Below are 15,781 nucleotides of genomic sequence, written 5' to 3'. Positions count from 1 at the left end.
AAATGATAATGAAGTTCCCAGGCTAACCCACAAAGGCCTTATTAGAGCAAAACTGAACTGTTAGAATCTTGCATAAGATTCTCTCCCTCCTGCTCTATGTCTCACTCTTCCTGCCCCCCAGTATTCCTGGAGTCCTATTCCTCAATCCTCACTGTTTCTCTCTTCTCTCCACAGTGCATGGTCAAGGGAAACTTCAAGCCCTCATTTAATTCCAATTATCCCAGATGACCTCAGCGAGAGCCCAGTGACTGGCTCTGCACATAATGTTGGGGGAGGTAGAAGGTGGGGAGAAGCATATAATTTCAGTAGTGCACGAAACTATTTGACACCTGCGAGCTTCAGGGACACCCAGATGATGCCATAAACATGTGCTCTGTAGATTTATCTACTCTCCACCTCTCTACTGATCATGTCTTTCGAGTGCTGGAAGGGGCAGGGAGAGGGCACAGGAAGGTGGTCATAATCTCCAGGACTTCCCCACAAATCACCTCCATTACCATAACCCCTGACCCAGGAGCATTAAGTAAACATCTCCCAGCTGCCCCCATGGGATCTCCACCCACCTGAGTCCTGGCAAGTGTGCTGGCTCAGGGGTCCTCTCTCTGTGAGCCATGCCCTGGGCTGCATAGCACGGCCACAGACTCCGTCTCTTCAGCCTGGCTCTCATGGCCACGGGCACTGACCACTGTGCAAAGTATGTTTTTAAGAAAGGGTCCAAATTATATTGAATCCCCTGCCTGATGATGAGGCAGCAAGTGTAACTAAAATCTAGAGGACTGGAGTTGCACTGCCAGTGAGCATTCTCCCCAGGGAGCTCTTCTGAGGGTGTGAGCAAAGCCCCGGGAGCCCAAAGTGGTGCCAGGCACTGCCAGCCCTGTGCAGGAGATCGCAGGACCCCCACCAGCCTCTCCCAGCATTCATGGCCGAGAGTGTGAGGGTGCATGCTCCTCTCTCTGGGCATCCCAAGAACCTCAATGAATGTTATTCTCTGAACCAGGGAGTGTAGTCATTTTTTTTTATATCTATTATCACTAATTCTCAGGAAGGCGGGTTAGTGCACAGCAGTGGTTCTCAAAGTGTGGTTCCTGGACCAGCAGCATCAGTACCACTAGCAACTCATGAGACGTGCAAGTTCTCAGGTTCTACTCCGCACTTGCTGAATCGGAAACCCAAAGGTGGGGCCTGTGGTCTGTCCTAAGAATCCCTCTTCGGGATGCCAGTGCATGCTCACGCTTGAGGGGAGCCAGAGGTCAGGAGCAGGGAGTCAGATTGCCTCAGTCACAATCCTGACTCTATCATGTGTGTCTCTGTTTCCTCATCCAAAAATTGAGAACAATAGATTACCTGCTACCACTTCATAACATTACAGTGAGGAAGAGAGTTCATGCCTACACAGCACCTAGGAAAGTGCCTGACAGAGAGAACCTTCTCAGGAATGTTACTCTTCATCCAAGGTATGTATTACTTTCCTATTAAACAGATGAGGAAACTGAGGCTCAGAGAGGTTCGTGACTGGCCCAGTGCTGCAGAGGTAACATGTGAGGTCTTGCTCACTAGTGACACACCTCATTCCCCTGCACAGCTCGTGAGGGCATCGTGGGCTGGGGTGTTGTGCGCTTGGGCAGCCCCACGGAGGACTGTGCCTTGAGGCTGCCTGCCCTGGCTCTGCTGACCCCTCATGCTTTCCTCTTGTGCACTTTGGGCTCTCTCTCTCTTTCCTTTTGGAGCCTTATGGCAAAACCAAACCAAAGGGCTTGACAGGACCTTCAGCTGCTTTGCCCACAGACAGAGGTGGGTTGTCATTGGTGGAAGTACAGTAAGGATTTCGGGTTAAAGATTCTGCCTGAGGAATTTGGTGACAAATTAAAGTTCATTCTTGTGGAAAATTGAGAGTAGATTAGGCGAATTGCCTAGGCTTGTAAGACACTTCATGGATTGAGGTCTTTGGGGTAATTAGTAAATTGTGCATGGAATTGGTAAGCAATTAATAAAGAAAAGTTTTCTCTTCTACTGCCTGGCTGGATTGAAGCCCTTTGCAGACATGTGTGAACCTGCTGAAAGGAGTCCTGTCCATCCACTCATGTCCTCAAGGGGTTAAGCACACGAGCTTTAAGATGTGCTCCCCTGAATTGGAGCTGCACCCCACCCCTCGGCCTATGAGCTTCTTTGTAGGAGCTTTCTGCTACAGTGAATCTTGGCCAGTGACTTCAGAAGGTAAGAATCTCCTCAAATCAGAGTTACCAAGGACTAGAGGAAAAGGCCGATATCACCTTAAATATGTATTAAATGAGCTTCTTGGAAACCATAGCTCTTTTTATTGCCTGGCATCGTTCCACCCCCAACTGCACATTTGTAGATACACCATAAGCAAACCATCTAAATTTTTCAAAATTGGCCTGGATGTGAACTTCTCAAATGCAGTGTGTAAACTAAAGCCAGGGCTAATCATGTATTCTGGGTGGTTGTTTATGTTTATTTGCCAGTGACTTCTTATGCCTCATATTTGACTCTTCGGAGCCTCATATTTATTCAGTTTTTCCTTTGGGTCGCATTCGTGCCAGTGAGTCTAACATATTTTGCTTCTTGGGAGTCATGGGGTCAGGGATGTGTTCCCTCCCTCCCCCATTAGGGGAAAGAAAGGACGGTTGTTAAGGATTCTCCCAAAACTTGGGGACAACCCGCTGGAGTCCAGGGACACACACTCTGATGCCATTCTATGTAAACCCAGACATGCTTCTGCTCATTTTAATTAGACAGATAAAATTAGCAAGGAGATTAAGGTAAAAGGAGAAATTAAAAATATTTAAATGTTAGGTGGAATTTACAAAAGTGAATTGAACAATGAGGTACAATAAGGAATGTAAAGAGAAACACAGACACATTTGAAACATTCCTTGGATGCCACATGACTTAAGCCAGTCCGCAGGTAAGGCAAGAATTCTCCCTTGCCACCTCTTGAATTGCAGATTCCAGGGATGTGGAAGAACATTCTCCAGAAACATTTTCCTTCTCCTTTTCTTCAGATGTTATCAAGAATAACTGATCAGTCAGTATCATTCCAGAATGGCCCACACTGCACCCAATTCAAACGACTCACCTGTTTCCTGTCTGAATTTGCAAACTCTTGAGAGTTTTTCTTTCCCCTTTCATTTTATTTTTCTCCCTTTCCTCTCTTCCCATTGAGCCAACAGGCCAACTGGGCCAACCAGAAAGCCAAACCAACACCACATTCCTTCCCCTTTGAATTTCCTAGGGACAAAGACTTCCCAGTTCTTTCTTGTTTGCATCTGTTACGAACAAGCACAGTCATTTTATAACACAGACATACATATGCGTGCTCTTGCACACGGAAACAGGTTTTTCTTTTTTTTTTTTCCCCAATTTGTGGTTTCTTTTTCCTTTTTGCAGAAAATGCAAACAAAAGAAAAACAAGGTTTTTTCAATTGAAGGTACATCTCTTCTTCAATATGAAGACATTAATTGAATTGGTTGGATCCCCATGCAGTGGTCAGCAAAGTCCTTTGGCAACTGACAGAACAACATCTGGAGACTCAGGAGCTGGGTTTTGTTTGAAGAAACTTCCCTACAGGAGTCATGAGCAAAGGGAAACGGATGTAGGAGAAGGGAGGGGCTCTCGGGAAGGAGTACAAAAAGAGAAAAGAAAAGAATGTCATTGGTGAGGAAGAAAATGGAACACTACTTCTGTTTCTTCCTGCCACCTCCTTCCCTTTCTTCCTGTGGATGGATGACTCCAGCCCATTGAGGGTGGGAGCTGAGTTTACTCTTGCTCCCCTGATGCATATTGTCTTGTCTTCACTTCTGTTGAACATCACCTTTTTATATTTTTGTTATGATATATTTGGTCTTCCACGACATCTTAGACATGCTTCTGCCACTGAGAAATGGAGGTTGCCTATTAGCAACAGGTCCGGTTGATTCTTCACTGATGAAAATGCATTCCTCAGCCAAGAAGCCAATCTCTCCAGCACATTCCACAGTGGTCAACCTCTGGTTCCACCTTGACCCTGGTCCTTTTTCTTCTTCTTGTCCCCCAAGAAAATGAGAGTTCTTATGCCATTGCCGTTGGTGACTGACTCATCTGGACTCTCATAGAATGAATACTGTTCAGGATCTTCTTCTGATGCCCTGCCAAAGTGATCCCTATTCTCAGGAGGTCTCTAGGAAGGAAGAGACACAAAAGAAGTCCTTTAGTGTTAGGGCAACTTTCCACAGATCAAAACTCACCACCAAAGCCATGCTCCTGATAACAGTTGGGTAGACAAATGAAAGTGCTTAAAGTTCAACTAGCCTAAGTTTACCCGAGTTTCTGGCAAACTCCCAATTAGATATTTTCTTGCTCAATCTCACTTTCTCCATACAATGGCTCTCTTCTCTGATGTTCCTCCAGCTTAGACAGTCCTGGCAGTGCTGTGCCTTGTTCTGGGGATGTGTTCCTCGCTTACAGGCTCTGGAGCAGCCCCTTCATTGTGTGCATGACCCTCCAGTGGACTGGAATTTTCCTCTGCAGGGAAAATTTCCAAGTGCATACTCCATGGGGCTTCAGTTATTCTGTGGAGTTTTCTGCCTAAATTAGTGATCATTCACTGAGATTGAAAAGATGTGGGGCTTGCCTGGTCGTCTGATGTTTTCCCCTGAGTTTCCATTTTCTGCCTCTGTTTGAATTTTAATGTCATGCATTTTTAAGAAGGGTGATCTCAAAATAACTTTAATATATCTGTCCAAGCAGGAATCTAAGGAATATGTCTGGATAGGAGTTTGAATTGGATTGATCTTTGAGTTGTGAGCATTAATATGAACAAGTTAATGGCTCATATCTGACCTTAGGAGACCCATGCATCTTCTCTTAGCTAGTAACAGCGATATATAACAACGCTTGAGTGCATCCCATGTGCCATATACTATCTCACTTAAACCTACATGAAAGAATTTCATAAAAATTGACAAACCACTGCAGAGTCAATGACGATAATAATTTAATAGCAACCATTTCTTGTGTGCATCCTTGGTAGGTGATGAGCCAAGCACTTTGCATGTGCTATTCCATTTATCTCCCACCACAAACCAATGAGATGAGCACTATTATTATCTGCACATTTATAGCAAGGCAAGTATGGCTCAGAGAAGTTAAGTAACATGCTCAAGATCACATGACAGTAAGCAGTGTGGAGCTGGGGTCAAATACAAGACCGTCTGGCTCTTAGCACCCCTGCAGGGCTGCTTTGAAGAACTCTTCTAAAGTCCTGCCTACATTTCTCCCAAAGACCCCCTAGCACAGCTGATCACTTTGTACCCTGCACACCAGTCCCTGGTGGGCCCTGGGCTGGCTCTCTGTCCATAGTTCCTTGGCTCTCCTGCTTTACCCCCTTAAGGCTGGTAGTCAGTCTCCCAGGGGTTGCAGCTGGGTGAGATTGTCAAAGTGCCCAAGGCTTTTTAGCAAATACTTATGGGACCCATGTTTGAATCTTGTATTTATAAATTGTCCCACAATCTATTTTATTAAGTTGCTTGTTTTCTTTTTCCATCTTCTCTCTCTCAAGAAACAAACTGAATTTTTCCAATGGTGTGTAGGCATGTTTCACTTTGAAGTAAATCCCTTAATTTTCAGTTTGACTTTCCTTTTAGTCTCCCCTTTATCTTTCTCCCGTGACTATTCCCAGACCAAGGGAATTTCTTCAGATGGGGGGGATCATGTGACAATGGCCCCCATATGCAAGCAGATTACAGTGGGAAAACAGGAATAGCCTGTCTTCACGAACACCACTTCTATCCCTGAACCCAGTCTCTCCAGTTATCTCGGGTCATCCATTTTAGCTGTGGAAGATGGGGAAGCTGGTTTTCCACTGGTGAGTGCATCTTTCTATTTATTTATTTATTTAATTTAGGCTATCTGTTTGAAAATCATTCCTAATGGCTATCTTTTTTAGGCATCACTAGGAAATGAACCTGGGTTTAAAAAATGTATTCTGATTTTCAGTGGATTTAAGGCTAGATGCACATTCAAACCATCTCCCTGGAAAAAGTGGAGGCTCTGTCATTTCTGAAAAGAATACACCTCTGGGACGTGCAGCTGGACTCCAGGAAGATTGACTGCAAAGTAGTCAGTGTATCAGGAAGCTGTCCCTTTGAGGCTCAACTGCTAGGAGTGGATACCGCCCCTCTTTCCTGGAACTCAGCAACTGGCCTGCCCCAGGAGGGAATCCCAGCACCTAGAACTGTGCCTGATATATAATAGGTGATCAATAAGTGTTTGTCAACTGCCTGATGGACTGAGGGATCCTCTACCATGGGAAATGTGTGTTATAGGCCAGTACACATTGTAGCCTAGGCAGCCCATGTGGTACCCTCCAGGGTGTGTGGGTGTATGTGTGTCTGTGTGTGTTGGCAGAGGGTAGAGTTAATTTCTAGGTAGGATTATCTGAGTTTCTGTGAGTGCAGAAGGCAAAATTTGACCCTTGCCAACTTTAATCCAGTGATTCCTAAACTTTGTGGCACATTAGAATTATCTGGGCAGCTTTTAAAAATCCTGATGCCCAGGTCTCACCACAACTACTCAGAAGGTGTGGGAGTGGGAACCAGGCATCAGCATTCTTAAAGATCCCCTGGTGATTCCACTGTGCAGCAAAGTATGGGAACCCCTGAGGCCCCGCGTGGACGGGCAGAAGGATATTGAACTGGCAGCAAGAAACGCAGGCTGGTTCCCTGGCTTTGCCTCTGATGAGCACCAATTTCACATAATTTTAGAATCTGCTGAATGGAAGGGGTGGAACTAGATAAATATTTCCCAAACTACAGTTCCACAAAATCCTGCCCCTCAAAAATATGGTTCCACGGTATTTAATAATTTTAAGTACGTTTCTCTATTTCAGGATTTGTCATGGCCTTTATAATGCTAATACGAGCAGTGAATCTCCAAGAGGGTGATAAAATGTACAGCATTTCCCAAATTTATTTGACCATGGGACCTTTTTTCCAAGGAGAACCTATTAACATTTCCCACAACTGGTGCTACTCAGAACATTCTTGGCGAAATGATGGACTGCATGGATATTTAAGACTCCTTCTGGCTCTCATCTTATTTGAATAATTGTATTTTGTGTATTCCTCCAAACTCCTGTGGGAGCAGCAGACTGGTAAATAATTTGAGGGGGATGGAAACGTATGCTTATTGACAAGTGCTATCTAAGTATGAGGACAAGCTCCCCACACATCGGAGATTGTTGCTGAATCAGTGCAATGCTTTTCCTGCTATGTTATTTAAAGTGCTGGCTGGCTGTGTTCTTTCCATCTGGATGCTCTCTTTGATGGGTTGAGTTTAAAAACTTAAATGAGGGAGAGGCTCTCGGTGATTAGGCAAATGACATATGTCTATGACTTTGAAGAACTCTCATGTGGGGCCCAGAATAGATCTCTGCCTCCCCACCCCACCCTCACATCCCCCTTTGTCTTTCCAAGGCACCCTCCCCCGACTAGGCTTGGTTCTATACAGAGGAGGGGCTCTGAAGATGAGGCCAGAAATAGGACTCACAGCATCTGCAGTGGCAGAAAAGGAGCCCTGACCCCTACCTGCAGGCTGGAGGAAGGGGATTCGCATCACTTACTCTGATGTCATCTGGGTGACGAGCTGGAGGGAGGTGAAGCCGGCGGTGAGGAAGCTGTCCCTGTACTGAACCATTTTGATGGCACTGAGCCAGTCGTCCACGGTGGTAAAGGCCGTGAAGTCGGGGATGGAGCGGTCGAGCAGAGGCTGGGAAGGCCTAGAGAGACAGAGGGGAGCAGGTGACCTCACAGCTGCAGAGACACATGGACAGAGCCCCTCTTTGGCTTCATGGAGACTTTACTGATGGCAGCATCCCTCACAGTGTGAGGATCACAGTGGAGCCCCAGGCTAATCTTTCCTTCTTTACACAAACCTAAATTGGTGTGACTTCTAAAGCCAGAAGGCCAGTCCCCACCTCTGGACACTGTCACAGGTCAGATAACCTAGACAGGCAGACTGACACAGGATTCGGTCTACAGGGAAGGTGAGGCTCCCAACTCCTTTGTAAACTAAAATCTGAGAGCCTCACCATCCAAAGATACAGTGCTTTAGAAAATATGGACAGTTTACCACAACCTTCCCCAATCTACTGGGAACATTTCGTTTTCCTGGTTTCATCCTCAGCTACTTGAAAAAAATGGAGCAGTGGTGGCACTGACCTTCTCTGGCACATTCTGCAAGCAGACTCCCAGGTACTCAACCAGAAATCAGGGTGCAACTTGAGATTTCCCTCATCCTCAATACCCATATCCAATCCTTCACCAAGTCATAAACATTTTGCCTCCTACATCTCTCAGACTCATCTACTTTTTTCGACAACCATTACCTTTATTTAAGACACTGTCTTCTCTATCATGATTGTTGCAATATTCTCCTAACCTGTTTTTCTTCATGCATGCTTGTTCCCTCAACATAAAGTTCACACTATAGCCAGATGCTCTTTTTAAAGATGCAGACGTGCCCATGGTCATAGGCTGCCAGCTATGCCCCTGACCATGAGACCACCCACATCTAGGGATCACCCTGTTTCACCAGACTCACACGGCGGTGATGGTTGCCACAGTCTTGAGACTTGCCGGGTTCCGGATCATCTTGTCCAGGGTGTTGACAATCTCCGCAAAGCGGGGCCGGCTATTTCGGTCCTTCTGCCAACAGTCCAGCATGAGCTGGTGTAGAGCAGCTGGACAGTCCATGGGTGGAGGCAGCCGGTAGTCCTGCTCAATAGCATTGATGACCTGCAGTGACACACAAGGAAAAGTTGCAACTGGGTGATGGATGAGCCACCAGCCAGTTATTTGCAAATTAGTCACCAAGGATGGAGGCTCCCTGGCTTAGGCTGGCTCAGGTGCCCTTGTTCTGTGCTCATACACCTCCCAGCATAACGGATTTTCTGTGTACTTGGCTCATCCCACTAGACTGGGGGCTCCTAGAAAGCAGGGACCACATCTTATTGCTCCTGTGTGCCCCTAGGGCCCAACACACACTAGGTCTCTGTACACGTTTGTTGAAGAACGAGCTGGTGAACCGCTTGAGTATCTCCTCTCTTTAGAAGGCAAAGGGCCCAATTCTGCCTTACTGGAAGCTGGTGGCACCAGGGGTGACAAAACAGTGACACGCAGGAAACCCAGTGAATCCACTATTTATAAAAGACATCCCCAAGCTTGTGGTGGCCTCATTCTTTCATTCCTAAGGGAAGTGAAAGAAGGACAGGGGTCAGCACTGACAGAGCACCCACTCCATGCCAGAGACCCTCTAGGTGTCTTCTAGGCATTATTTGCTTTAATCCTCATGAGGCAGCAACATGAATGGGATTGAAGATCATCTGGTTAAATGAACTGGCTCCGTACGAAGACAACAGTCAAAAATAACAAGGTGGTCCAAAATGAATCTCTCCAATCAAGTTTTGGTAATTTTTTAAAATTCTAAGGAATAATTTCATAAGGATTTTAGGAGCTTTAAGAACTTTGTTTTTCAGATTTTTGTGTTTTCATCCTGTACTTCTTAATTTCTAATTCATTTTAATCAATTACATTTGCTCTGACCTTCTTGCATTGGGAAAAATAATTATAAATGACTCAAGTGCTAAACATATGAATTTACTATGGTGCACCCATAATACAATGGAAGGCCTAAAATACAACTGCAGACCTTAAAGTGATACGCAAAAACGTATCTGTTGAAATGGATATACATTATAATATTAGGCAAAAGAACAGGCTGCATAACTGCTGGTGTGGTATAATATTGCTTTTGTAAAAAACAAAATAAAATCCAACAATTATACACACGTATAGAAAAGACCTTGGAAGGATATACAGCATGGAGTTAATGGTGGTTGCCTCTGGGGAGGTAGAAACATGAATGTTCTTTATGCTTTTCTTTTTGCTTGTTCGTGTTTTCTTTTTTTTTTTTTTGAGACAGAATCTCACTGTGTTGCCCGGGCTAGAGTGCCGTGGCGTCAGCCTAGCTCACAGCAAACTCAAACTCCTGGGCTCAAGCGATCCTCCTGCCTCAGCCTCCCGAGTAGCTGGGATTACAGGTATGCGCCACCATGCCCAGCTAATTTTTTCTATATTTTTTTTTTAGTTGTCCAATTAATTTCTTTCTATTTTCAGTAGAGACGGGGTCCCGCTCTTGCTCAGGCTGGTTTTGAACTCCTGAGCTCAAACAATCCGCCCGCCTCGGCCTCCCAGAGAGCTAGGATTACAGGCGTGAGCCACCGCACCCAGCCTGTTCGTGTTTTTTATTTCCTATAATAATCATGCATTGATTTTATATTAAAATAAATAGTTAAAGCATCTTAAACAACAAAGGAAATAATTTGGAGATTAGGGATTTTCTGGTGTTTTTGCTTCTGCTTTAAAAACTCAGATTCATTTCGACTGATTAATTTTTTTTATTCATAAATTGGTCAAAAAGTGAACATTTTGAATTAGTTTACATTCTTAAAATTACTATGTACAGTATGTGGGACGTGAGATGGAGAGTGAGATAATGTAATAACCTGAAGTCATTAGAGACAATCAAGGTGCATTGTCTCTTCCCTTCAGTATGATGAAAAACAAGCATACAAACCATCACAATATTATCACTGTATTAAAAAATCCAGTGATGGCGAACATTCACTTTTTAGCAGTGTGTAGCACTGACAAGTTTTCCTCCAAACTGTTGTCAATCAAATTCTCTGCTCCTCTCTGAGGAGGGCATTTTAACCCCATTTTCCCCATGAGAAAAGGGAGGCAAAAGCTGTGAATGAACTTGCCCAAGGGCACACAGCTAGCAGACCATAGGCTGGGAATAAGTCACAGGAGTGCTTGATTTTAAATTTCGAATACCTCAAAAGCGACATATACTAGGCTTCCATGGGACTGCCCTGATCATCTCAGCCTGAAGAACAGCACCTGGAGCTGTTTGTGGTCTTCATGGCATGAAACGGACACGGAGCGGAACTAAGTAATCCATGAGAGTGAGCAGCCAGGCATCATTCCCATCAGCCTGGCACGTAAACCTGTGCCCTTTTCAAGCTCCTTCTAGGCAACCAGACTGAGGGTCCCAGTCACAGAGTCTCCACTCATTGTGGGGACAAATGGGATTACCCCATTGAATGGTCCCATGGAATGGTCCTTTCTGGGTTGCCTAAGGGCAAGCTAGGTGGGGCCAGCAAGAAGGGCTAGTGTCCAAATTCAACTTCTCATGGGGTAGGGGACCCCGAAGTCTTCTACTGCAAGGCAACTAGTGTTATTAATATACCCCCAGACTGATGTCACCTCTGCCCAAATTGTTTGATGCTAGAGCCCCAAAATACTAATTTTGCCTGTGCACAAGGCAACAACTCTTCTACCTGCTCTAGAACAGGAAAGAGACTTAGTAAATGCCACAACCCCATTTCTCACCTTTCAGGATAGAGTGTAGCTATGGGAACCCCCTCCCACATGTATGTTTACAAAATGGAACTTTACTCCATTTATTGCTTCCTCTAGATAATTTTGTTGCTATTACTCAAGCTGATACTCTGGGAGCATTGATGCTTCTTGCACATAGGGAAAAAAAAACAGCTATTACCTTCCACACCAAAGAAAAAAATACTGAGGTCATTAATTGGTAGATGGGTAGCATTTACCTACATAAATCTCTGATTGAAGTGCTCTGCCTTTGGAGACTTGTATTCTCTTCTTAAGGATCTGGGTGTTTTCTAAATTTCCTGAGTACACATAACTTATAGTCAAATTAAAACATCATTATATACAAAAAATTTTTTTTGGTTCTCTCATGGGACTTTGAGATCATTCTCTGTCATACCTGCCTCACTAGTAGGTATGGAGAACAGGGGGAAGGCGTGGAGAAACACCTTCAATATGGCCATCTGATAGCTCTAAACACCAGTGACCAGGTTTGAATTGTAAGGAAAGGTATGGCCTAAGGTTGGGGGCATAGCATGTCCTACTGAGCAGAGTTGAAAACTGGAGTAAATTCTGGGCCTCTTTCCTTGGTCCATAGCAGGATGAGTTAAATGAACGTTGAGAAGATTAGAGATTAGAAGGAGATAAGATGACATTTCCATAGAGAAGTAAGAGTGAAGGTGTGTAGATGAGAGAACCAGTCTAGGCTACTCTTTCCCTGAGCTCACTGCTGTCTCACTTTGAATGGTCTGCAGCAGCTCTTTTGGCCATCCTGAAGGCCAGTATAAGTGAACATCCTGGGGCCTAACTAAAGTGTCAGGGACAAGGTGGGGTGAGGGGTGGCCTTTGTTCATCTGTATCCAGAGATGGTAGGTGTGGGGGTTGGGTGGGGATCAGACACAGGTGGTCTAACCCCAGGTGCTCTTGGGCAACAGAAGAAGTGACTGGGGCTGCTCTGGGAAATGAGCAGACCCTCTCCCCTCGCCCTCGCATCCTCAGTGGGGGCTCCTGGCTGGCCCCAGACACGGATTTCCCATTAGTAAGTTGGGCTGTGGGTGGTGCCCCCTCGACCTTCCACTGAGGAGAGTGAAGTGAAGGAGCTCAGAGCAGTGGAGGAAGCAGGGCAGAGCGGGTTAAGTTGAGCTCTGATGTTTCAATAAAACTGCAGCTCCTCTCCACAGACACTGCCACTCTCATTATCTCTGTCAATCACATCCAAGCAGCAGAACTTCCAAGTTGCTCTCTCTGGCTGACAAACTCTCTATTCATGTTCAAAGACTTTCCTGGGCTCTGGAAGCCTAATTACCAGCACTCCGACTTGCCTCTGCAATTCTCTTCCTTAAAGCCTTTCAATTGTCATCTGTAACATCCTTTACCGCCACCATCTCGGTGGTTTCTGATGAGTGAAGCTGCAGCCCAGCAGCTGGGAGCCCCTCCTGGCTCTTTTCCAGGCCAGGTTGTAAGAAGCTTTCTGAATGGGCATGAAGTCACCTCCTGCCTCCCATAGGGAGCAGAATTGCACTAGGGGCTTTATTTTGGAGAAATACAGTAAAATCAGAACAAACTGCTACTTTACAGATGTTCTTATTCCCTCTGAGACCATCTCAAATGTCAACTATCTGGGAAGCTTCCTTCCCCTTCCTCACTCAAATGTTCCCAAAGCCCCATGTAAATACGCCACCGGACTATAAACCCCTCAAGAGCAGAACTAGGAAGCACAATGCTGAGTCACAATTAGCATACCATGACTGTGTGTTGGATGAATAATTTGGGGATTCTGGAAGTCTAATATCAGAAATTCTACAATATTTGTTTTCAGCATAGGTAAATGCACTGACAGAAAATACCGTCAATGTTAAAGCTTGCCTGCCAGTTTTGTAATCCATTCTCTGTGAGCCGAATTGTTCTTAATCAGATTAAGGTCTTCGGCGAGAAAAGATGGGTCTGCTTTTTCTGGCTATCATTTCTTACTCATCTAGCAGACAGTATGTACGGAACCAGGGTGCTGCTGATTTCACGAAAGTAACCTCTGTGCCAACTCCAACACCTACTGCTTTGACAGGCCACAGGAGCAGAGGCAAGGTGTGGCTGCCCAGATAATAGAGACTATCGATGGTTGTCACTGGGACCTGGTTAAAGATGCAGCCATTTCACCCACTCCAGGCTGGAGCCACTCTGGCCATGGCAGCAGGGAATACTGTCACAGAAGTACCCCAGCTTCTCTTGCACAATCTCACTGGGAAATTGCCACCGTTCTCAATCTTCTGAGCAACTGCCACGGTGATAAACCTCTGGCTGGATAGGGGGCTTATGGATTTCACAAGCTTATGAGTGCCTCAGGGTCCACCCAAGCATGGAGTTGCTTACAGTGTGGCTGTTTGTGCAGTGGACGACAATCTGGACTGGGGACAGCCCCTCCTCTTCTAGCCTGTGAGTTGGGAAAAATGAGAACTGCCCCCCAAAGTGATGGGAAGAACAAGTGGAGAACACATGTATGTAGGCTTTGCAAGCTGAAATCCTCTCAGCTCCAAGGGGAGGGTATGTATTCAAAACACAGAAAGAGGAGTGGTCCCTGGGGAATGGCCCAGGGTCAAAGGCAGTGTTAACATCCAGGCAGGGTTTTCCACTGGAGCCTTATCAAATTACTCATCCTAAAAAGGCTTCCCCAACCTTTAGTAATTATGGAGCAGAGATGCCCATTTGGAACACTGCCAAAAGGCCTCTACTTAAAGCATCTCAGGTAACCCTTCTCTTTCCTTTCCCACTGGTGTTCCATGAGGTCAGCCTGGAGGGGGCTGACCCCCCACAGACAGGGCCCCACTCCTATGGCCCATCTGTAACTGACCAGCTTTGGGAAGCCTTCTCAGCTCCTCCTTTACTAAAAGGTGACACAGGCTGACAGAGGAGTGAATTCTCAGGGAAGAAGGGCTCTTTGTAATTCCCCTCCTTACAGCTGAGGACTGCGAGTCTCACACAGAAACTGCAACTGCGTTGATGGAGCATGGCTGTCAGAGGCAGAGCAGCCTGGGAACCTAGCTCCTGGCCCTCAGACCAGTGCTCCTTCCCTTCTGTCATGCATGAGGAAGAAGAATACAGATCCCAGGCTCTGGGAAGCAGGGTAGAGTTTCCTGCTTAATTTTGGGCCTGACCTATTCATGATCCGTGGCCATTCAGAACGAGCCTGTTGTCTCTTGGGCTGGAGTCCATGGCTTGGGCCCCTCCACAGGCTTTGTGGTCACTGGGACTGTCATATCTCCATGTTGGCCTCTTTGATTAGTTTAAATATCCATGCCAAGGGTGTCCCTCTGTGCCCTACCCTGAACACCCCAAGTTCAGGTTTGAGGCCCTGAGCTGAAAACAGGAGGGCTTGGTATGCTACTTCTTATGTGACTCGTTGGAAGGGGGTTTGTGGCAACGACGTGCTGCGGACACTCACATCTTGGTTGGACATATCCCAATAGGGTCTCTCTCCAAATGACATGACTTCCCACATGACAATCCCATAGCTCCAAACGTCGCTGGCCGAAGTGAACTTGCGGTAGGCAATGGCCTCTGGAGCTGTCCATCTCACGGGGATCTTTCCGCCCTGGAAGGAGGAGAAACATGGTCAGCCCAACTATCAGGTTTCTGGTGAAGACAGGCGAAAAAAAAAAAAAAAAACTTGGTGTGCACAGCCCACTCCCATGTCTTTCCAGGTCTTTTGTGTTAGGACAGCCATGCCAGTCCCTGCCCCAGGGAACCATATGTTGCTGTGCCCACTTAGAGGAGCTCAAGAAGGTGAGCATGGCCCAGGCTGGTCTCACACCATACTGGGCACATGACATGTGCCCCGATTCACCACATACGTGCTAATGTTGTGGGGAGGTGAGAGGAGAGTGTGTGAGGAGAGTGTGCAACTGTAGAGAACACACTAGAATTACATGAGATTGGCCACATGAGATACAAGTTATGGTTGTCTTTGTTCCATGGCAATGCAAAAGTTACAACCTTTGGGTCCAGAGGAAACACAATGACACAAAAAAGAAAGAAGAGTGATGGGGCGTACCTCCTGGAGGAGCCTCCCGCTACAAGGTCATTTCCATCGTGATCCACCCCTAGCGGGGAACTCTGCAGCCCGCAGACAGCCCCGGCTGCAGCGGGGTTTAATGGTCCTAGTGCTGTGTCCTCTCTACATGCTGGCTGTCCCCCCTGTCCTTCAGAGGAGGTGAAGATACTGGAAGCTGGAGATCACTTTTCTAAGGGGCCACCCTTAAGTTCTCCTTCTTGCCCTCCAACCCCACACTGGAAGTTTCTAACATGGCTCTCTGCTTGGCTCTGCTTGTCT

At 46.1% G+C, this 15,781-nt stretch overlaps 1 protein-coding gene across 1 annotated transcript in view; it reads right to left on the bottom strand.

The window, feature by feature from the left end:
- Positions 1-2,718: 2,718 nt before the first annotated feature.
- The window catches only part of EPHB1 (EPH receptor B1), a 414,960-nt gene continuing 401,897 nt past the window's right edge, over positions 2,719-15,781 (bottom strand). Inside the window, exons 13-16 of the mRNA XM_012663531.1 lie at positions 14,894-15,043; positions 8,600-8,793; positions 7,620-7,775; positions 2,719-4,178 (exon numbers count right to left, since the gene is read on the bottom strand). Of these exons, the coding sequence (XP_012518985.1) occupies positions 4,070-4,178; positions 7,620-7,775; positions 8,600-8,793; positions 14,894-15,043 (609 nt within the window). The 3' untranslated portion in view covers positions 2,719-4,069. The remainder of the gene's footprint in view (positions 4,179-7,619; positions 7,776-8,599; positions 8,794-14,893; positions 15,044-15,781) is intronic.

This window comes from Propithecus coquereli, unplaced genomic scaffold (assembly GCF_000956105.1).
Source record: "Propithecus coquereli isolate 6110/MARCELLA unplaced genomic scaffold, Pcoq_1.0 Scaffold12, whole genome shotgun sequence".
Classification (NCBI taxonomy): domain Eukaryota; kingdom Metazoa; phylum Chordata; class Mammalia; order Primates; family Indriidae; genus Propithecus; species Propithecus coquereli.
The sequence above is the reverse complement of the archived record's forward strand: the minus strand, read 5'-3'. Positions and strand labels throughout refer to the sequence as shown.